The 23,205-nt window shown below is 56.6% G+C and overlaps 1 protein-coding gene across 6 annotated transcripts in view; it reads left to right on the forward strand.

Moving 5' to 3' along the window:
- The window catches only part of TET3 (tet methylcytosine dioxygenase 3), a 93,236-nt gene extending 75,321 nt beyond the window's left edge, over positions 1-17,915 (forward strand). For all 6 annotated transcript variants that reach the window (XM_084901264.1, XM_084901262.1, XM_084901263.1 and 3 more), the window contains 5 exons: positions 1,437-1,587; positions 2,715-2,804; positions 3,319-3,456; positions 8,769-9,105; positions 9,631-17,915. In XM_084901264.1, the coding sequence (XP_084757390.1) occupies positions 1,437-1,587; positions 2,715-2,804; positions 3,319-3,456; positions 8,769-9,105; positions 9,631-11,453 (2,539 nt within the window). In that variant the 3' untranslated portion in view covers positions 11,454-17,915. The remainder of the gene's footprint in view (positions 1-1,436; positions 1,588-2,714; positions 2,805-3,318; positions 3,457-8,768; positions 9,106-9,630) is intronic.
- Positions 17,916-23,205: the final 5,290 nt, after the last annotated feature.

The raw sequence follows: 23,205 nt of genomic DNA on the forward strand, positions 1-23,205 counted from the left end.
TGTCCTGCAGGGTTAGGCCTGGGGGCAGGGGGGTCCCGGCCTGGGCTCCGGTCAGGGCCGGGGAGGGCTTGTGGGCGTGGCTCAGCTTTGCTGTCGTGCCCAGATCGACTCTGAGGATCACAAGTATGAAGAGTGTATAATAAGGTGACCAGATTTCCAAAAATCGGGACTTTTTAAAACACCGCAGGATGCGGGACAAATTGTTAAAGATTGGGACTGTCCCGCCAAAAGCGGGACGTTTGGTCACCTCAGTGTATAAGTGCCCCACTAATATACATCCATCGAGTTCACAGAGCCTATCCTCATAGGGATTCCCCCCCCATTTTTTCATATTAAGGTATTTTTACTTACAATAAAATTCAGTCTGTGAGGTCCACAGCTTGAAGAGCTTTGGCAAATGTTTGCGGTCATGCAGCCACGACCGTCGTAAATAAAGATACGGACAGTTCCGTCGTCCACACAGCCTCCCAGGGCCCCTTTGTCCCAGGCCCTTCCCCGACCCCAGCAGCCACCAGTCTGGTTTCCTGTCCCTGTAGGTTCAGAGATCATCATCATCTGGCCACTCCGCGTATTTTTCCTTACGATGTTATCTGTATTCCTACGTCTGTATAAACCTGTAACGTTTTAAGCACGTTACATCGATGCGTCTGCACCGCGGGCAGCCTTCTGCGTCCGTCCTCCTTCCCTCCGCGCGGTGTGTCCACACATCCCCGGGGGCGGAGCTCCTTCCTTTTCACTGCAGCGCAGTGCTCCCCGCCCGGCCGCACCCCCGTGTGCGTCCGTTCCCCCGCGGGGGAGCACGCGGTGCTTCTGGGTTTCGTGAAGGGTTGAGGTGTGATGTCAGTGTGTGTGGAAGGCCTGTCAGCAGCTGGGCCTGCGGGCGGTTCAAACCCCGCGGTTCCCGCCACGGCCCTGTGGGTGCCGTCTGTGTGGGAGCTGTGAGGACGCCGGAGTTGAGACACAGTGTGACCCCGTTGGGTGTCTGACTAGCCTCCTCCCACCTCCTCCGTCCGCCCAGGTGCTTCTCCCACCAGCAGGCCCTCGGGAGGGGGGCAGAGCCGGCTCTCCCCCCGGGACACCTGGGGAAGGAGTGGCGGGTGGAGGCCCGGGTCCCAGGCGTGGGAGGCCACGGGTGCCAGGCTCAGCGGGGCCTCCCGGGGGAGGGGCGAGAGTCTAGAATAGGGGTGTCGAACTCAATCAGAGAAGGGGCCAAAATCTAAAATCCAGCCTAAATCGCGGGCTGAATGGTTTACTGAACAGTCATAAACTGACAATGTCATAAACTGACAGCGAGTGCAGTGATGACAGCGCGGTGCGGGCCACATTGCAAGGCCTGGCGGGCTGGATTTGGCCCGCGGGCCTTGTGTTTGACACATGTGGTCTAGAACAACAGTGAACCCGTCGGGTCCCTGCCTGACGCGCGCTGTGTGTTGCAGCCGGACCTGTGCTTGCCAAGGCAAAGACCCCAACACCTGCGGTGCCTCCTTCTCCTTCGGCTGCTCCTGGAGCATGTACTTCAACGGCTGCAAATACGCCCGGAGCAAGACGCCACGCAAGTTCCGCCTCGCCGGGGACAACCCCAAAGAGGTGAGGGCCCCCCCTCACCCCGCCCCGGAGGGTTAACACACCGCCTCGTAGACGCTTTACTTTCTCACCAGCCTCGTCGTGCTGAAGATAGGTCCCTGGGGAATGCGCAGAGAGGGGCAGCGAGGGAGAAATTGGGCTTCTCACTGCAAGTGCTTCAGGCTCTTCCGGTTTAAAACCGGCTCTTTAAAGATCCCGAATTCTCACCAGCATTTGACCCTTTTAGAGAGTAATTACTGCCCCTCATTCCCCCAGACCTCTCTCTGGGGCTGGAGGTGCCGCAGGGAGAGGCCTCTAGTGCTGGCGGCGGCGTCTGGGTGGCAGCCAGGGGGTCCCGCTCTTGCATTTCTAAGCCTGTGAACGCGGCCCTCCCTCCTGGTCCCGTTTTCTTCTGTGAAAACCCTCTGCACCTCCTCTGGAAACGCCGCGGGTCTGCGAGGCGCTCCCGCCGCCCTCCTCGCCGCCCTCTGACCCCGGCCCTGCCCGCCGCCCGTGGCCGGGGCCGCGGCTCTGCCGAGGGCAGCACTGTCCCCCGGGGCCGTCCTCCGCCGACGGAAATGCTCTCTGCCGCCCCTGCAGGAGCCACACGGGGCTGCGGGCGTCTGGGATGTGGCTCCTGCACCAGAGGGGCTGAACTTACTTAATTTTAATTAAAATTAACTTCTGTATCAGTAGCCACGCGCGGCTGTGGTGCGGGTGTGGAGGGTGGAGCTTTGAACTCTGTCTGGGTGCCCGGCTGGGGCTCTGTGCCTGCCTGGCTGGCGGTGGCGTTCCCAGCACAGACCTTGACCCCCGCCCTCCCCCCAGCCATCCCTGACCTGTGTGTGATGGGGGAGGAGGATCCACACTCACGGCTCGTGCTGCCACGTGCTGCCACGCCGCCCCTGCCCGAGGGCGCGGGCGCTCGGAAGCCAGTGCGTGGCCGTGTGGCCCGAGCAGCGCTGGGCTGGAACGGCAGCTCGGCAGTCGGGATGCCCGGCGGCAGCTTTTCCCGCTGAGCTTCAGTGTCTGTGACGTGGCAGACACGGCCCCAGACCCCTCACAGCGGAGGCCCCTGGCTCCCGTGCTCCCCGGGGCCGGGGCGGGGCGGGGCGGGCGGGCTGCCCCACGTGCGGTGCCTTCTCCCGCAGGAGGAGGTGCTGCGGAAGAGCTTCCAGGACCTGGCCACCGAAGTCGCCCCCCTGTACAAGCGGCTGGCGCCCCAGGCCTACCAGAACCAGGTACCGGTGCTGGGCCCTCCCCCCCTCAGGTCACCCCGTCTCCGCCCAGCGCCCGGGGGTGGGCGGCTGGGGTGAGCTCCTCCGAGCTCCTTACAGGGACGGCCCAGCCTGAGGGGGAGCGGGGATGCGGTTCTTCGCTAAGACCCCTCCCCACACCACACGGACTGCATCCCAGTCCGTCTCTCCTCCATCCTGGTCTTCGTCCCCCTCCACCGCCTCCGGCCTGGGCCTGCTGGGGAGGCTTGAGTCTCTCTCACCCATACCCACGCACCTCTAACTTGGGGCGTGGAGCGCTCACAAGCAGGGACCAAAGCTGTGGGTTCTGTGGGGTCCGGGAAGTGCCCCCGGCCAGGTGAGGGACCCTTGAGGCAGCCCAGGAGAATAGTCCTTCCGGGGCCTCAGCCCAGAGGCGAGGGGACTGGGAGCCCCCCCCACACACACCTGGCCAGCCAGACGCAGGTGCACGATCGGCCCCTCCCCGTCACCTGACCGCTCTCCCTGGTCGTCCACACAGGTGACCAACGAGGAGATAGCAATCGACTGCCGCCTGGGGCTGAAGGAAGGGCGGCCCTTCTCGGGGGTCACGGCCTGCATGGACTTCTGTGCCCACGCCCACAAGGACCAGCATAACCTGTACAACGGCTGCACAGTGGTAAGGAGGCCCCGCCCACCGGTCCATCCTGGGAGGCGGGCGGCTGGCCTCTGCAGACAGCTGGGCTCAAGCAGGGAGGGAGCGAGAGATTCTCAGACTCTGGGACTGCCCGCCGGACGGCCTGCTCCCGCCCAGCTCTCTCAGAAAACCCTCACGGACAGGGCTTGCCTTGTTTTCCATGATCGGGTGACGGCTAGGGAATGCAGCCCCTTGGGCACCTGGAGCACGCACATACACACACTCACACTCACACACACACACACTCATACACCAACCACACACACACACTGATACACCAACCACACACACACACACACACACACACACTCATACACCAACCAAACACACACACTCTCTCTCACACTCATACACCAACCACACAGACACACACACACACACACACACACCAGCCACTCCAACCACACACACACACTCTCACACTCACACACCAACCACACCAACCACACACGCGCTCGCGCGCGCACTCACACACCACACACACACACACACACACACACACACACAAGCTAACATGTGGTTCCAGGTGTCTGTGAACACTTGGACTGAAATCCAAGCACCCTCTCGATTCATTCTGTGTGCACATGTTGACTGAGCCGGGTACGGCTCTGAAGCCAGGAATGAAACGCACAGGCCCTCCCAAGAAGGGGGCGTGTTGTCTGGGAGCGGTGAAGGCTGAGGAAAGATGCAGGCGGCTGGGGGTGACGTGACAGGTGATGTTTTAGAGGCAGAGAGGCCTCCCTGAGGAGGGGCACCCGAGCTGAGACGTGAAGGAAGCGAGGGTCGGGAGCTGAACGTCTGGGGGTGGCGTGCCCTGGACGGAAGGACCACAGAGGCAGTCTTGGGGAATGAGAGTGGGGTGCTGGCAGGCACCAGGGCCGTGGGTTGTGCTCTCAGTGTGATGGGAAGTCCCTGGAGGACTCCTCAACGGCTGGTGGTAAGATCTCAATCATAAAGTCAGACCATCTTCTTGCTTCTGCAGATGGAGAATAAAGTACGTGGAGTGGGGTGAGGGCGGACGGGGTGGGGGAGAGAACCAGAGGAAGGCCCTTGGGAGGCTGGGACAGTTATCTGGGCTGGAGGTGACAGGGCTTGGGCAGGCGTGAGGGTCGGAGTGGGAGGTAACTGGACAGATTTTGGATGGTTTTGAAGATGCAGCCGGGAGGACTTGCTTTGGGAAACAGAGAAGACTAGAGGCCCACGCTAAGGTTTTTAGTTGAGCAGCTGGGTGAGTGTTGGTATTATTTACTGAGCTGCAGAATAACTGGGAAGACCAGTTTTGGGGTGAAAAATCAAGAATTCTCTTTTGAGATGCCTGTTGGATGGATGTCTGGGAGGAGACGTGGCATAGGCAGGGGAGAGGAAGACGGGAGCAATGAACTTGAGATGGGTCAGCATGCCGTTCGTGGTTAGAGCCACGAGGCCAGAGGCAGCCAGCAGGAGAGTGAGTGCAGAGAGGGGTTCGGGCTGGAGTGGGAAGCAGGGCTGGAGGTCGGTCCAACCCAGAACGTGTGAGGCCAGTTCTCTTCTCTGCGTCTTAACTGGGATCTGGGCAGACGGGGCTCCGGGGCTGAGGAGAGGCGGGGGCCCCAGCACATCCATCTAAAGGGGGGCTCCCAGTGTCAAGGAGGCTGTGTCCCCACGGAGATGGAGGCCCCCACTAGGATGCCATTTCTCCACCTGGTCTTCCTTCTCCGTGGCCACGGTGCGAAGCAAGGTGGGGCAGGCTCCTGTCTAGACGCCCTGGTGAGGGGTTCTAGCTGAAATAGAGAGAAAGGGAGGGTCCTTCAGGGTTAGGAGCGGGTGGGGAAGAGGACGGGCAAGGAGCACAGAGCTTCTAGAGTTTGGAGTGAAAAGAAGTAAACTTTTCCCAATGTGAATAGAATATTCTACTAATTAACAATTATACATTGCAAAAAAATAAAAATAAACAAGAAAGGCCCTGGCTGGTTTGCTTAGTAGTTCGAGTGTTGGCCCATGGACTGAAGGGTTGCTGGTTCAATTCCCAGTCAAGGGCATGTGGCTCAGTTTTAGGGTTGATCCCTGCTTCTCCCCCCCCCCCCCTTATCAATACTGTATTAATGCATTAGAACCAGCTCCTAAATCATATTGGAGAATATTTCATGCATAAGAAAATATTCATACTATACTTCTTTAAAATATATTTTTATTGATTTCAGAGAGGAAGGGAGAGGGAGAAGAGAGAAAAACATGAATGATGAGAGAATCATTGATTGGCTGCCTCCTGCACACCCCCTGCTGGGGATGCAGCCCTCAACCAGAGCACGTGCCCTGCCCAGGAACCGTGACCTCCTGGTTCAGAGATCGATGCTCGACCACTGAGAACCCCCGTTGGGCTGCCCCGTTCTTTTTAAATGACGTCACTAGAGCTTTGCGTGCAAAACATGATCCTGTTACCAGAGGTGAGTGTGCGCATGCATGTGTGACTGGACTTTACAGTGATCACTTCGTGGCAGTGGGGTTATAGAGAAAGTTTTCATTTCCTTTTTGCTGGCATGAGTTTCTACCAAAAGCATATGTACTTTTTAACAAAAAGGAGAAGTATTTTACGAGCAAAAGGAGGCCATGTATTCAGAGCAAGGAGGAGGAGGAGGCTGAAAGATCTAGCACAGTGGCAATAATGTCCCAGCTCTGACCCCCGCAGCCCTGACCTGGCCCCATGCCGGCCCTGTGACCCCAGGCCAATCACTTCATCCCCTCTCGGCGTCGTTAAGAGGATCACATGAGAGAGTATGAGTGGACATGCTTCGAAAGCTCTAGACGCAGTGTTTCCCAAACTTTTGACATATGTGTACCCTTCTATAATTTTCGTAAGGCTGAGTACCCCTCGTGCTCATGAGAACGTAGAATTAGGCGCAGCTGAGCACGGTGCAGTGCATCTCCCCACCAAACTCTTCCCGTACCCCTGGGGGTACGCGTACCACACTTCGGGAAACACTGCTAGAGCAGCGGTCGCCAACCTTTCAGATGTCACAGACCATGGACCGCTGGTTGGCAACCACTTCTCTAGAGCATGCCGTCACCCTGTGAGCCCAGACAGATGTGAGGCGTCACCCTGTGAGCCCGGACATATGTGATGCTATCACCCTGTGAGCCCAGACAGATGTTATGGCGTTAGTCTGTGAGCCCAGACAGACGTGACGGTGTCGGCCTGTGAGCCCAGACAGACAGGATGGCGTTAGTCTGTGAGCCCAGACAGACGTGATGGCATTAGTCTGTGAGCCCAGACAGACGTGATGGCGTCGGCCTGTGAGCCCAGACAGATGTGATGGCGTCAGTCTGTGAGCCCAGACAGACGTGACGGTGTCGGCCTGTGAGCCCAGACAGATGTGATGGCGTTAGTCTGTGAGCCCAGACAGATGTGACGGCGTTAGTCTGTGAGCCCAGACAGATGTGAGGCATCACCCTGTGAGCCCAGACAGATGTGACGGCGTCAGTCTGTGAGCCCAGACAGACGTGATGGCGTTAGTCTGTGAGCCCAGACAGATGTGACGGCGTCAGTCTGTGAGCCCAGACAGACGTGATGGCGTTAGTCTGTGAGCCCAGACAGATGTGATGGCGTCGGCCTGTGAGCCCAGACAGATGTGATGGCGTTAGTCTGTGAGCCCAGACAGATGTGACGGCGTCGGCCTGTGAGCCCAGACAGATGTGACGGCGTTAGTCTGTGAGCCCAGACAGATGTGACGGCGTTAGTCTGTGAGCCCAGACAGATGTGACGGCGTCGGCCTGTGAGCCCAGACAGACGTGACGGCGTCGGCCTGTGAGCCCAGACAGATGTGAGGCGTCACCCTGTGAGCCCAGACAGACGTGATGGCGTTAGTCTGTGAGCCCAGACAGACGTGACGGCGTCGGCCTGTGAGCCCAGACAGATGTGAGGCATCACCCTGTGAGCCCAGACAGACGTGATGGCGTTAGTCTGTGAGCCCAGACAGATGTGAGGCATCACCCTGTGAGCCCAGACAGATGTGATGGCGTTAGTCTGTGAGCCCAGACAGATGTGACGGCGTTAGTCTGTGAGCCCAGACAGACGTGACGGCGTTAGTCTGTGAGCCCAGACAGATGTGACGGCGTTAGTCTGTGAGCCCAGACAGATGTGAGGCATCACCCTGTGAGCCCAGACAGACGTGATGGCGTTAGTCTGTGAGCCCAGACAGATGTGACGGCGTTAGTCTGTGAGCCCAGACAGATGTGACGGCGTTAGTCTGTGAGCCCAGACAGATGTGACGGCGTCGGCCTGTGAGCCCAGACAGACGTGACGGCGTCGGCCTGTGAGCCCAGACAGATGTGAGGCGTCACCCTGTGAGCCCAGACAGACGTGATAGCGTTAGTCTGTGAGCCCAGACAGATGTGAGGCATCACCCTGTGAGCCCAGACAGACGTGATGGCGTTAGTCTGTGAGCCCAGACAGATGTGACGGCGTTAGTCTGTGAGCCCAGACAGATGTGACGGCGTCGGCCTGTGAGCCCAGACAGACGTGACGGCGTCGGCCTGTGAGCCCAGACAGATGTGATGGCGTTAGTCTGTGAGCCCAGACAGATGTGACGGCGTCGGCCTGTGAGCCCAGACAGACGTGATGGCGTTAGTCTGTGAGCCCAGACAGATGTGACGGCGTTAGTCTGTGAGCCCAGACAGATGTGACGGCGTCAGTCTGTGAGCCCAGACAGATGTGACGGCGTTAGTCTGTGAGCCCAGACATACGTGATGGCATTAGTCTGTGAGCCCAGACAGATGTGACGGCGTCACCCTGAAAGCCCAGACAGACGTGATGGCGTTAGTCTGTGACCCCAGACAGACGTGACGGCGTCGGCCTGTGAGCCCAGACAGATGTGATGGCGTCGGCCTGTGAGCCCAGACAGATGTGACGGCGTCACCCTGTGAGCCCAGACAGATGTGACTGCGTCGGCCTGTGAGCCCAGACAGATGTGATGGCGTTAGTCTGTGAGCCCAGACAGACGTGATGGCGTTAGTCTGTGAGCCCAGACAGACGTGATGGCGTTAGTCTGTGAGCCCAGACAGATGTGACGGCGTCAGTCTGTGAGCCAGACAGATGTGACGGCGTCAGCCTGAGAGCCCAGACAGATGTGACGGCGTTAGTCTGTGAGCCCAGACAGACGTGACGGTGTCACCCTGTGAGCCCAGACAGATGTGAGGCGTTAGTGTTAGGGCCGAGCGGCTGCCTGGCGCTGGGGCTGGGTGGGGAGGGGGGCGTGCTCGGCCCCTTTGCCCGTGTCGGGCTCCTCCGACTCCGTGCCGCTCCCCCTCTGCCCGGGCAGGTCTGCACCCTGACCAAGGAAGACAATCGCTGTGTGGGCAGGATCCCCGAGGACGAGCAGCTGCACGTGCTGCCGCTGTACAAGATGGCCACCACGGACGAGTTCGGCAGCGAGGAGAACCAGAGCGCCAAGGTGGGCAGCGGGGCCATCCAGGTGCTCACCGCCTTCCCCCGCGAGGTCCGCCGCCTGCCCGAGCCCGCCAAGTCCTGCCGCCAGCGGCAGCTGGAGGCCCGCAAGGCGGCGGCCGAGAAGAAGAAGATCCAGAAGGAGAAGCTGAGCACCCCGGAGAAGATCAAGCAGGAGGCCCTGGAGCTGGCCGGCATCTCCCCGGACCCAGGTGTGTGGGCGCGGGCACCCACCGGGCGGCGTTGGCGCCGCGGGGGGTGGACCCGGACGGCTCCCTCACGGCCCCCTTCCTGCCCCGAGATAGAACGGCAGAGAGGAAAGTCCTGGGGGCCCTCTCTGCCCCCTGGACCACCCCATTATCTTTATTATTATTATTATTATTATTATTGATTTTTTTACAGAGAGGAAGAGAGAGAGAAACATCGATGAGAGAGAATCATCGACCAGCTGCCTCTTGCACACCCCCTATTGGGGGTGGGCCCACAACCAAGGTACATGCCCTTGACCGGAATCGAACCTGGGACCTTTCAGTCCACAGGCCGACGCTCTATCCATTGAGCCAAACCGGGTTTCGGCAGTCACCTTAGTCTTGCCTGATCCGAAGAAGGAAGCCGTGGGGGGGAGAAGGGAAGGGGGAAGGGGAAAGGGAGAGGGGGGTCCCACCCCCAGCCCGCCCAGGGCTCCACAGCGGCGCCCCCAGCAGCTCCTTCTCCGTCTTGCCTCCCGTTCTCCCCAGGCCTGTCTCTGAAGGGCGGCTTGTCCCAGCAGAGCCTGAAGCCCTCGCTCAAGGTGGAGCCGCAGAACCACTTCAGCTCCTTCAAGTACGGCGGCAACACGGTGGTGGAGAGCTACTCGGTGCTGGGCAACTGCCGGCCGTCCGACCCCTACAGCATGAGCAGCGTGTACTCCTACCACTCCTACTACGCGCAGCCCGGCCTGGCGCCCGTCAACGGCTTCCACTCCAAGTACGCGCTCCCCTCCTTCGGCTACTACGGCTTCCCGTCCGGCGGCCCCGTCTTCCCCGCCCAGTTCCTGGGCCCCGGCGCCTGGGGCCCCGGCAGCGGCAGCAGCGGGGGCGGCAGCTGCAGCTTCGAGAAGAAGCCCGACCTCCACGCGCTGCACAGCAGCCTGAGCCCGGCCTACGGCGGTGCTGAGTTTGCCGAGCTGCCCGGCCAGGCTGTGCCCGCGGACGCCCACCTCCCCGCGCCTCACCACCAGCAGCCTGCTTACCCGGGCCCCAAGGAGTACCTGCTGCCCAAGGCCGCCCCCCAGCTCCACCCGGCGTCCCGGGACCCCTCCCCCTTCGCACAGAGCGCCACCTGCTACGGCAGGCCCATCAAGCAAGAGCCGGCCGACCCGCTGGCCCCGGCCGAGCCCGTGCCCAGGGACCCCGGCAGGATGGGCAAGACGCCGGTGCCCGAGGCGGCTCAGAACGGCGGGCCCGGGCACCGGTGGGCACAGTACTCAGGAGGCCCCAGCAAGTCCCCCAAGCAGACCAACGGCGTGGGCGGCGGCTGGGGCGTGTTCGCGCCCGGGGAGGGCCCCGCCGAGAAGCTGGGCTCCTTCGGGGCTGGCTGCCTGGCTCCCTCTCCCTTCCCGGAGGGCCAGTGGGGGCTGTTCCCCGGGGAGGGCCAGCCGCTGGCCCCCCAGCCCGGAGGACGGGGGCTGCGAGGCAAACCGTGGAGCCCCTGCAAGTTCGGGAACAGCCCCTCGGCCCTGGCCGGGCCCAGCCTGACGGAGAAGCCGTGGGGCATCGGGGCCGGGGACTTCAACCCCGCCCTGAAAGGCAGCGGCGGCGGCGGCGGCCCCGGGTTCCAGGACAAGCTGTGGAGCCCCCTGAAAGGGGAGGAGGGCCGGGTGCCCACGCCGGGGGCCGCCGGCCCGCTGGACAAGGCCTGGCCGCCCTTCGGCGTGCCCCTGGGCGCCCCCGGCGAGAAGCTGTTCGGGGCCCTCAAGCCCGAGGAGAAGCTGTGGGACCCCTTCGGCCTGGAGGAGGAGGCCGCCGAGGAGCCGCCCCCCAGCGGCGGCGGCGGCAAGGGGCCGGCCAAGGAGGAGCGGGCCCCCGCGGAGGAGGACGAGGAGGAGCTGTGGTCCGACAGCGAGCACAACTTCCTGGACGAGAACATCGGCGGCGTGGCCGTGGCGCCCGCCCACGGCTCCATCCTCATCGAGTGCGCCCGGCGGGAGCTGCACGCCACCACGCCGCTCAAGAAGCCCAACCGCTGCCACCCCACCCGCATCTCGCTGGTGTTCTACCAGCACAAGAACCTCAACCAGCCCAACCACGGCCTGGCGCTCTGGGAGGCCAAGATGAAGCAGCTGGCGGAGCGGGCGCGGGCGCGGCAGGAGGAGGCCGCGCGGCTGGGCCTGGGCCAGCAGGAGGCCAAGCTCTACGGCAAGAAGCGCAAGTGGGGGGGCGCGGTGGTGGCCGAGCCGCCGCCCAGGGAGAAGGGGGCGGTGCCCACCCGGCAGGCGCTGGCCGTGCCCACGGACTCGGCGGTCACCGTGTCCTCCTACGCCTACACCAAGGTCACGGGCCCCTACAGCCGCTGGATCTAGGGGCCCGGGCGCCAGCGTACCTCAGCGTCGGGCCCGGCCCGCGCTGCCTCTGTGGTGCTTTCGCCCTCACAGCTTGGGGGGGGCGCGGGTTGGGGGTGCAGAAGTCTTTTTTATCTATATATACATATATATATAGATAGGCATATATATGTATTTATGGTCCAAACCTCAGAACTGACCCGCCCCTCCCTCCTCTATTCCTCGCCCCCCGCCCTCCCCACCTCCCCAGCACTTTGAAGAAGAAGCTACGGCTGTCGGGTGATTTTTTTCGTGATCTTAATATTTATATCTCCACATCGGCTTTCCCCCCCCCCCCGCCTTATTGGGGGGGGGTGGGGGCTTTTTATTTTCTCTTGTTTTTAAAAACTCTATCCTTGTATATCACAATAATGATGGAAAGAAAGTTTATAGTGTCCTTTCACAAAGGAGTAGTTTTAAATTCCATTTAAAAATGTGTATTTATTGGATTTTTTTTTTTTTAAAAAAAGCGACAAGAGTAATGGTAAAAGGATGGTCAGGATCAGCCAGCCGTGCTCCCTCCTGCCCCGTCTCCGGGGCCCAGCCAGCCGGGCCCCGTGGGAGCCCTCGGACAGACAGACACGCCCTCCCCGCAGGGAGAAGCTGTAGGAGAACGTCTGGGGTCCCTCTTCCAGGCACCCGCTCGGAGCTGGGGAGCGGGACGGTGCGCGCAGGCCGGGCCCCTGAGCGGCTGGCGGAGATCCCCCCAGAAGCCAGGTTGGAAGTAGACAGCTTCAAGCTCACTAGTCGCCACACTGAACCCTCTCTGCCCGTCACACGCCAGGTCCCAGGACGCCCTGCTTCCCCAGGCGGCACCTCGCGATGGCGCTCTTGGGAGAGGCTCTTTGGAGTCAACAAGCCAGTGAATACCACCGCCCGAAGGGATTTGTCCTATCGGCTGTGTCTAAACAAATGCCCCAGGGTCCATGCTGACACCGGGAAAAGGGCTACTGTCTCTTTAAAAGCAAGAAGTTGAACCCAAGCTGTGAAAAGCCAGCCTTGCCCTGAGTGGGGCGCTGTGCTGAGCCTGGTGCTGTAGTGAGTGTGCGGGGACCCCTGTGGCTGCGGGGGCAGGTGGCCGCCTGCGGGGACAGTTACCGCGTCTCTCCCCATTCCTGGATGTTCACGTCGGACAATGGTGCATGCCTCTCCCCCGAGCCCCTCCCCCCATGCTATCCCCCGGGGAGCGGGCCCACACTTGGCCGTTTTCAAACGCCAGAGTCAAACGTTTTCAACCGGTAGCTATGGTTTTTCCTCCCTCATTGGTGCCATTTCTCTCCTCGGTCGTCTTCTCCTTTCCCTCCTCCCCTCTCCAACCCTCTCGAACACACTCGCTCAAAAAAAAAAATCCTGGTGCATTCGTTCGTTCGGTTCTTCAACATGTGCATGTGGTGCTTACTTTCCCCGGCGTGGCTGAGAGAGGGCCGTGGGGCCCGGCAGCCGGTCCCCTCCTTGAGCGTTGGTGTTGCTGGTGCTGCGAGTGGCGGCTGTGTCCGTCCGTCCATCCGTATGGCCATGTGGTGAGCGGGAGGCTCGGTGAGGACACACGGGGGAAGGTGGCCGCGCGGTGAGTGACAGCCGAGCCCGGAGAGAGATGGCAGGTGCTGGTTTAGTGGTCTTAGTCCGAGGTGGGTCTTCCTACGATGAGGGAACAATCAGAGGACGGTGCTGGCGGCCAGGCTCCTGAGCTCCCGGTGCCTTGGGTGGGCTGCGAGCCGCCGGCGGGCCGGGCGGGCGGGGTGGGCGGCCGCTGTCCCGGGGCACCGGCTGGGAGGAGGGTTGCCATCACGCGTGGTGGGCATTGGCGTGGTCTGGTTTTAACTGTAAATAGAGATTTTTTTAAGCACTTTTTGCCTAGATTTAAAAAACAGCAACTTGAAGAGAAGAAGTATGTTTTAACCTGTCCTTGTGGGAGAAAACTGTACATAGTAGCTGCATATTTAAACGTGCTTGTCTATCCTTCGCTTTTACCATATTCTGTAAAGTCGCGTTTATTTTACAGGACAGAAATGAAATATTATTGCTTTTGAAATAAATACCCAAGAGCTTATCAGGATTTAGAATTATTCAGAACTCAGATTTATAGGAAGAAGAAAAAAAACATTTAAAAAAAAAAAAAAAAAAACAACTCTGACCTTCAGCCGGACAAGCTGAAGGCGGCAGAGTCTTGAACGCGCATGCTGATTTTCTAGTCTTGAGGACACGTGGGGCCCGTTAACCGCTCTTTTGCGTAATCGCATCCGTACTTTTATGCAGGTCTCGCTTGATTCCGTGCGTAGGTAGATACGGGGGTGCCTTGAAAACTTCATTTTAACTTAATCTTGAGCAAGAAATTAACAATATTTTGCAAAACGTTTGGAGAGTGTGACCGTCGGGGTGGCCCGGGGAGGCCCCGGGCGGCCGTCGGTTTGGAAGGCCCCGAGTGTAACCCAGGTGATTCTGATCCTTGGCACGCATGACTCCTGCTGGTGCGTGTGACCTAGACGCTCCCCCTCGCCGCCCTCCGGTAGCAAAGCCATTCGCTGAGAAGAGAATCCGATACAAGCTCAGAGCGTGCGATGTCTGTGCCCCACACCCCGCCCCCGCCCCCCAGCTCCCACAGCCTTCGGTGCATAAATTTCCAGGTGAGCAAACAGGCTGCGCGGGGGGAGGCGGGAGGCAGCCCCCAGGGGACGCCCCCAGCCCCTGGGAAAGGCGCTTGGGAAACCCGGTGGTGCTGTGGCCGTGCTCACGCCCGTGTGATGTGTGCACACTACACGTATGACCTACCTCAAGGCTCCGTCGCTAAACGAGCATGCTCTCGGCGTACGTTAGAAAAGGAACTATGCACAGCTCTCTATTCCCGACCTCCCCCCCTCCTGCTGCTGAAGGTTTCTGAAAGAGAAAAAAAAAAATCAGATTTTTATTTTTTACGGGCCCTACCCTTTTTTTAAGTCCTAAAGGTGATCACCAGACATTTGTATCATGAAAAGAAAACAATAAATAAAGCCATTGCAACGAAAGAGCCTAACAGCATGACCCAAGTTCTAAGAGTAACTATGACAGCAACAGGCAGTGATGGAGCCTTCTAGTCTCCCCGCCCCCCCCCTCCGTGCGCCCTCCGCAGACATCTGCATGCAGCGCTGACCATTGGTTCCTCTCGCTCTGTTTTGTCGTCGTCGTGTCCCCCCCCCCCCCCTCCTTTTTGTGTGCAAGGGACGTGCTTGCAAAGTTCTGTGCTAAGAGATTTTTAACATGAAAATTGCTTCGCGGCAGGTTCTCTCAGAACAACTGGTGCTAGCTCAAGGAACCGTTCTTCAGCCATCGGAAATCTTGACGGGAGGTGTTGCATGGGTTTTGAGGTGTTCTGTGTGTGTGGTTGGGTTTGGGGGTGTTTTTTTGTGGGTGAGGGAGGACAGGGCCTCGGTTTCTGCTTTGCCTTCTCCCCGAGAGGACAGTGGTGTGCGTGGAAAGAGGTCACCCCCTGCCCCTCCTTGGTCCTTCCACCAGCCTCCTTGGGCTGCCGCCGTGTGCAGAGCGAGGGGTCTTGATGTGCTGGGGAGCGGGGAGAGGCCGCAGAGCTTCGTGGTGCTGGACTGGGCAGCAGCAGGTGTGTGAGGACGGCTGATGACGAGTGGTCGGTAACCTGATTTCGTGGCGGCAGATGACCCACCGCCAGATCCCCGACCCGGGCAGACAAAGCCGGCGGGGGAGTGAGAGCGACACCCCTGATGTGCCTCCACCAGTCTCTTCCCTTTCGTTACTGAAGTCGTGTCTCGTGGACTAGGAAGCATTCCTTTTTAATGAATTGAAATCGTCTCAATAAAATGGTGCTATGGTGTTTCAATGTGACTGTCCCCGGCCCCGACCTGCTGAGGTGCTATCGAGGTTCCGAAACCACAACCAACCAAAAACGAGGTGGGCTCCCGTCTCCGTGGCTTCCCCTCCCCTCCCCGTTCGGTGCTGTCTCCTTCGTGCTGCCGCCTGCTCCGAGCGCTCTGTTCCGTGCCGCCGGCCTCCCCGGGGGCCGAACGGGGAGGCAGGGCCCAAGGGCGGCCGCCCCCTGACGCGGGTGTGGGGGGCGGGGGGGCGGCCTGGCGTGGCTGGTGCTCCAGTCCCAATCCTGTCTTCTCAGGCCTCAGGAGAAAGGAAGGGCTTCGTTTCTTTTTTCTTCTTTCTTCTTTCGTTTCAGGAGGGGGACACCTGCCTCTCTCCTGCCTCCTCTAGCATGGCAGGCCTTCTCACAGCCACGAAGGTGCGTCTCCTGCAGCCTGGGGCGCCGAGGAGCCCCCGCCCCGGGGCCCCCCGTGCCCTGGTGCTCTGCAGGCCGAGGCGGACCCGGGTCTCCCTCCCCTGGCAGCTGCCGGGCTGCGGGTAGGGCTCCTTCCGCGGCTCCTCCCCGCCCTCGCCCAGTGTTGCTTCTGCCTCTCACCCGCCGGCCACCCCTCGTGTTCAAGCTAAAGGAAGGGGCGTTCTTGGCTCCCTCGATGCCACTCGAGGCTGCTTTTTAGTTGGTGCTATTCCGGATTTCCTCTTGGGTCCACAGAAGTTGATGTTTTAAGAACTCAACAGGAAGCTCCATTTTCGTGTCATCCACTGTCACAGCACGTTCTTTTAAAAATACCTCAGACACAGGACAGCGTGGCAGCATTGGGACGTGGGTTCCGTGAGGGTCCATCCGTCGGGGTCCTCGCGTGCGTCACTCTGCAGCCGTTCCCATGGCAGAGCGCCTGGAGGAAGGGGCGTATGGTTGACTTTCATTTCCTTTTCTCCTTCAGTTCTGCTTCTCAGTACAATGTGAATTCCCTAGGCCCATCTCACTGAGCTTGTTTCCGTCATCGTTGCTGTCACTTGCAGTGACTCCCTCACAGCCTAGTGCGATCAGCCGGCTGTCTCGACCGGAGTACGCAGCCAGTTCCAACCTAACCCCGGACCAAAACGAACACTTTCTGAGGTGCGTGCCCCCAGCATAGCTTATCCAGCCCCACACCCACGCCCGAAAAGATCTTTTCTACGTGCGAGGCCCTGTCTCGGCGCCCCCAGCCCTTCCCTTCCGCACCGCTGCGGGCAGGAGCGGAGCCGTGGGCTTCTCCCTGCGTAGAGACCGCAGCGCAGACATAATGCAAAGTCTGACGTCGCTTTAGCCTGAGAACCGGTGAGCGATCTGACCACCTTCCCCGTCTGCTTCTCTTCCGATGTCAGGGATGCTTCGTGTCGCGGTGCGACTTGCTGGCTCTCTCCTCCTCTTGACTATCCATCATTCAGGGATAACGCATCACTCTTCACATGGGGAATTAAAAAATACCCTCTGGCTCATCGGAACATCCACATTTTCTTGGTCCCAATGCTTGCTTTCTTTCCCGAGGGGAAAGGGGAGGAGAAAAACAGAAGTGCCGTTGTTTCTTTCTCATCTACTCCAACTTAAAAGAGAAACGAGGTCAGGTCATATCGTGGGCATATACATGCATTCTATTTCATCCAGAGCCCCTCTAGCTTTCTTTGATGTGTTTTTATTTCTTTTCTCTCTTTGAATTCCTGTTTGGTTACTTGGCTTCCAATGGAGGTGAACTTAACAACCATACTTGAATATTCCGTCTTGACTTTGTAACTGTGGCTACTTGAAATGAAGTTTTATCTGGGGTTGATGGATGAATGGTAGATTTTTGCAATGTCTCAAGGCAATAGGATGTGTATTATTAAACTGTAGATATTCTTAGTACAGTAAATTTATGCTGATAATTTTATTTTGTATAATTTTTACCTTTTTGTTAATATTTTTTCTTCCCACTTTATTGGTTTGCCTCCTGAGCTACCCCCCTCCTCCTTACCCTCTCTTCTCCCCCAGTGTTTCAGTAAATTTAATTTAGGGTGCCTAGAAATTGCAAGTATGTATCCTTTTTTTGATTTGTATTTTATTATAATTTACACAAACGTCTGGGTTTGTGAACTGTATTACTCCTGGTATCTTTAAAATATTGTGGGTGTTTTAATAAATTTTATATTTATTTTTTGCACTCAAATTCCGTGTGGGTTCTTCATTTCCCCCCTGGAAGCAGGCCCAGATCGGGGTGTTTTGAGGCTCACCCTCAGGCCGTGGATTAGTTGGGGGGCGGGAACAGGATGGGTGTTCGACTGAAGGGGGATCGGATGAGACCTTGGTTCAGCAACTTCCACACCTGAGTTCTGGCTAAGAAAGAATCCAGAACCAAGACTCAAACGATAAGAAAAAGTTTATTTAGAAAGTCACAGCGGCCGAAACCGGTTTGGCTCAGTGGATAGAGCGTCAGCCTGCGGACTGAAGGGTCCCTGGTTCAATTCCAGTCAAGGGCATGTACATTGGTTGCGGGCACATCCCCAGTAGGAGGTGTGCAGGAGGCAGCTGATTGATGATTCTCTCTCATCGATGTTTCTAACTTTCTATCCCTCTCTCTTCTTCTCTGTAAAAAAATCAATAAAATATATATATTTTTCAAAACTGCTGGAGCATAAAATTATTTAAAAAAAAAAAAAAAAAAAAGAAAGAAAGAAAGTCACAGCAATAGAAGAAGCGGGCGATAGAAGAAGTAGCCGAAGGAGGCAAACGAAGGCCCCTGGGAGCTTAGGGGAGAGAGGGGGGAAGGGAGGAGCTCCAGTGGGCGGAGCACGGAGCCTGCCAGGGAGGGGACTTTGGGGGAGGTCCCCGGGGAAAGATCTCAATAGAAAACTCACAGCTTCCCAGGGTGTCCTTTCAGGGCAGGGTCACCACTGATGGGTCAGCACCAGTCGGGGGGCCATGAGTCCCTGCAGCGGGTCCTGAGGTCAGCCATGGCCGAGCTTGTCTGGTGTGGCCGCTTTTCTGGGCCTGGAGCTGACACTCAGCCGAGGCCTCGATGTGTCTGAAGCAGGCCAGAGCCTCATTGTCCTGGGGGCTTAATGCGTAAACGCTGTTCTCTGGCCCCTTTTTGTTTCCCCTCTAAGGGGGTGTAACCTGCATGACAGGGAACATGCCAGGGGAGGAGAGGTCAGGGGAGCATCTGCACCGGCGACACAAAAGGTCAGGGGTCTACACTGGGTGACCGGGTGATGTGCCAGGGGCGGGGGACGGGGGGAGCGGGGAGGAAGGGTCACTCGGGGGGCAAGGTTCTTGTTTTCCCCGTTGCTAGGCGCCCAGGGCTGTCCGCCTGGTGACTTCCTATACCTGGCCCATCGTCCTTGCTCTGGCCCCGCCTCCCCGCCTCCCACAGATGGTGGATGTGCAAATGAAGCCCTCACTGGCACCGTGATGGAGCCCGTCCATGTCAAAACGGAATGTCTAAGAGCTATCCACTGGTAAAGCCGGCCACAACTGGGAAACGGGTGCCTCTCTCCCTCTCCCTCTCCCTCTCCCTCTCCCTCTCCCCCTCTCCCTCTCCCTCTCCCTCTCCCTCTCTCCCTCTCCCTCTCCTTCTCTCCCTCTCCCTCTCCCTCTCCCTCTCCCTCTCCCTCTCCCTCTTTCCCCCTCTCCCCCTCTCCCCCTCTCCCCTTCTCCCCCTCTCCCCCTCTCCCCCTCTCCCCCTTCCCCCCTCCCTCTCCCTCTCCCCCTCCCTCTCCCTCTCCCTCTCCCTCTCCCTCTCCCTCTCCCTCTCCCTCTCCCTCTCCCTCTCCCCCTCCCTCTCCCTCCCTCTCCCTCCCCCTCCCTCTCCCTCTCCCTCCCCCTCTCCCCCTCTCCCTCTCTCCCTCTCTCCCGCTCTCCCGCTCTCCCGCTCTCCCGCTTTCCCTCTCTCTCCTGTGTTTCTCCTTTTGTTTTCCCTTTTCTTGGTTCCTTTAATCATTCCATTTGGAGAGCAACCCTCCCACCCCCACTCAAGTTGTTCACTTCTGATGTGACGTTTGCTAAGGATCCCCTCTCCGGCTCCAGTCTGAGGGCCTGGCCCCCGTGCCTGGGAGGGAGGGCCAGCGATGGGCCCAGGTCCTGCTGTCCTCGGGGCCAGGAGCTTTCCCGTAGGCCTCGTGTCTGGGGCTGCCTCTGTGCGTTCAGAGGGGCTGCTGTGGTGGCTGATGCTGAAAAGGAAAGCAAAAGAGAGAAGGACACTTGGGAGGGGAGGCTGTGTCCACTGCCCCCGTGCTCCCCCCCCCCCACCCCACCCCCGCTGGAAACATCTGTTTGGGGCAGATTCGTCCTCTCCCGGACCAGCTCCCAGCCACCCAGAAAGACCTCAGCATCCTTTCTAGCTGATGGTGCCTCCCTGAGGGCCTCGGAGTGAAAACCTGGCGGGGCGCCAGCTGGCAGGCTGGGAGGCTGTCGCCCCATTTTGTTCCCCTTCCTATGGGACCCCTGGACGTGCCTGGGCACCCTGCTGGCTGGGCTCCTCACACACGTTTGCGTGTTTTACGCAAGTGGGATCACACCTTCCACATGACATCTTTGCGTTGAGAGAGCCCTAGCCTGCCCCCTGCCCCCTGACCTCTGCCCCCTGCCCCCTGACCTCTGCCCCTGACCTCTGCCCCAGCCCCTTGTGGTGGCCCATTCCCAGGCCTGAGGTGCTGAGGACCAGGACATCCTGCTTCTGCAGGGGCTGGCTCGCTCCGGTGTAAATACGCTTCCATCTCCTTACACAAATCCCATGTGAGATCACGGGAAAATTAGAAGACTGAAGTTTTACATTTTTTTCTGAAATCCCACCACAAGAGAACCACACATTGGTTGCAAACATTGTCTTAATATATAAATATAACCATATGTGTACATACACTTTTAAAGGGACTAATGCTTTGTTGTCATCTTTTTTCACTTGATACATCTTTAAATAGCAGTGATAAAGACCTCCATCATTTCGGAGTTGCCTATGGATACGGGAGCGTTAAGCCATCCACAGTCTGACTGGACTCTGAATCCCAACCTGTTGCTATTACAAGTGGAACCAGCCTAGCTCCGCCTCCATCTAAGTCCCACCCAGTGAACTCCCTGCTCCTGGAAGCAAGCCAGTACCCTCTGCCACACGACCACATCTTAATCCCCTGAGCCTGCGTGTGGCATAGCTCCAGAGCCTGTCCTCCCCCTCCCGCCTCCCCTATCCGGAACCCCTGGAGCATTCTTCTCTCAGGATTTCTACAAATGAGCACTGTCTCTGAAGACAAGCATAGAGACACCAAGGTTTAACTATTTTTTAAAATATATATTTTTATTGATTTCAGAGAGGAAGGGAGAGAGAGAAAGAGATAGAAACATCAATTATGAGAGAGAATCATTGAGTGGCTGCCTCCCACACACACGCGCCCCCCCCCCCTTTGGGGATCAAGCCCACAACCCAGGCATGTGCCCGTGACCGGAATTGAACCCAGACCCTTCAATCTGCAGGCCGACGCTCTATTCACGGAGCCAAACTGGCTAGGCCAGTGGTCGGCAAACCGCAGCTCGCGAGCCGCATGCGGCTCTTTGGCCCCTTGAGTGTTCTAACGACACTTCTTCAAAATAGACTCGCCCGGGCTGAAAACCGACTTCTGCTCACGGGCCACGAAGTTTCAATCTCACTGTACGTGCTCGCCCGCACGTGGTATTTTGTGGGAGAGCCACACTCAAGGGGCCAAAGAGCCGCATGTGGCTCTCGAGCTGCGGTTTGCTGACCACTAGGCGAGGCCAAGGTTTAATTTTTGAAGCCACTGAGCGGCTCAGTGGAAAGGACATAGCTCCCTCGCTTCCCCAGTGTGATGTGAGAGGAGCACTTCATTTCCCAAGGCCGTCTTCTTTGTCCATAGAGCGGACTGATGATGCCACAGAAGATTGACATGATGATCAAAAACAACTGTAATAACCGTTCAGGCATTCGGGATGTGGCAGATAATGAAGCTGTCGTAATCACTCCTATAAACATATACAAAACTTCAGGCACTGGTGTGTCCAAGGCTGGTCACAAACCAGTGCCCTGTTAGGTGAGCTCCTGCCAGGCCAGGCCCACCCAATGTCAGTCTTTATGCAACTCATCTCATGTGTAAGTCTACACACAGCATTTGCAGTGTAACCACCTTAAATGCACTCTTTCACTCATCCTCTCTCCTGTTCTGGATCTTAACCTGTTAACCGGGGAATTCCCTTTTTAATTATGCAACATATAACGTACTCTTTCACTAGGACATGTCAGTACGTCACGCCCAGAGTATGTAATTTCATATTATTTTTTTTATTTATACTTAAAATAAATGAAAAGACTATGAAATATATTTTTTTTGTTTATTTGTATATAAAGCAGAAAGGAAAATACAAAATTACAAATAGAAAAGAATAGCAACAAAAAAATGGAAACATCAAATTAAAAAATTATAAATTTTACAATTATAAAGATTACAAAATATATATTTTTTTATTTTGATACACAATAAAAAATATTAAAAAGTTAACAATTACAGAACAATAAACAAAAGCACACAAATAAAATAGAAATATTGAGTTTAAAAAATTAAAATATAGTTGTAAAAATTCAAAACTCAACTTCTGTGTGATATGTTTTAAAACAATTGTTGATACATAGTGCTACCTTACAATCCAGACACCAGTATGTATATTCTTTCCTAACACCTTTTTTGTAGCAAACTCGGCATTTCCTGGATTTAGTTTTTCCTATATCGCTTTTCATTTGTTCTGGAAAATGCCTTTCAACTAAGCGTGATGGTAGATGAAGAGCTGCTTGTTGATGTCTTTGGGTGGGTTTTCACTATGTTGTTATCTACCAATTTCTCTACACACTCTATCAAAAAGTGTAATCGATCCAAATGACCTTTACCTTTTTTGTATATAATACAAGCATTGAAGCAGCACATATCAATTAATCGTAGAAAAAAATTTTTATAAAATTTTTTTACCCTATTACGGGCAGCCGTGTGGGCCACCATACCTCCTCTCCCAGATCTACGCCGCCCATATTCTTGTTATAATCCAGGACAACATTCGGTTTTTCTTGCCTTCTTCCTCTCTTTTCAATCAGTGTCTTTTTTTTTTTAAATTAAATTATTATCTGTGTACATATTTTAACATTCTCCCCCCTCAATCATTGTCTTTTTGTCATTATGAATAGAACTGAGCATCAATACGTCTTTTTTATCCTTCCATTTTAAAACCATAAGTTTGTCTTTGAATCTTACTATATGTTCATTTTTCTGTAATTTTTTTGTTTTTATTTCACTGGGGATTCCAACTCTGTTTATCCCCATTGTTCCAACAATGTCTGTATTGTTTTGACACAAGAGTTGAGCCGAATGAATTGATGTATAGAAATTATCTAAGTAAATCCTATACCCTTTATTCAGTAAGTCATGTGTTAACTCCAAAACAATTCTTGTTGAACACGTCCACCACTCTCACTAGCGAAATTATACTGATTCCCTCCATGTCTTAAATTCATGTCGAGACATGTATGGATGACTAATACCTTTGTTGTTCAGAAATATACGTCCCGCCCGTTTCAGGGCGCAACATATATTTCAAGGACGTATTCATACGTCCCACCAGTACCCGATATTGTTTACGTTTGACATATTTATAGGTCCCGCTCGGTTAACAGGTTAATTTTCTCAGCGTTGGTTTCCCTACGCAGCTCCCCACACGTGCTCAGCACCCGTATTCTCCTGCTGATGCTCTTACAGCCTCTTAACCTCGGAGAGCTGTCCGACACCTCCGGCTCCCGGGTTCCCTGGAAATAATAGGCATTCGCCATTCTGTAAGAGGAAATGCATCCTCTCAGAGCCCCAAGACGTGATTCTGCTGGAAATACATTCAACACATATAACCCAGGGCACATTCTGT

This window comes from Pipistrellus hanaki, assembly GCF_964339955.1.
Source record: "Pipistrellus hanaki genome assembly, chromosome: 12".
NCBI classification, from domain to species: domain Eukaryota; kingdom Metazoa; phylum Chordata; class Mammalia; order Chiroptera; family Vespertilionidae; genus Pipistrellus; species Pipistrellus hanaki.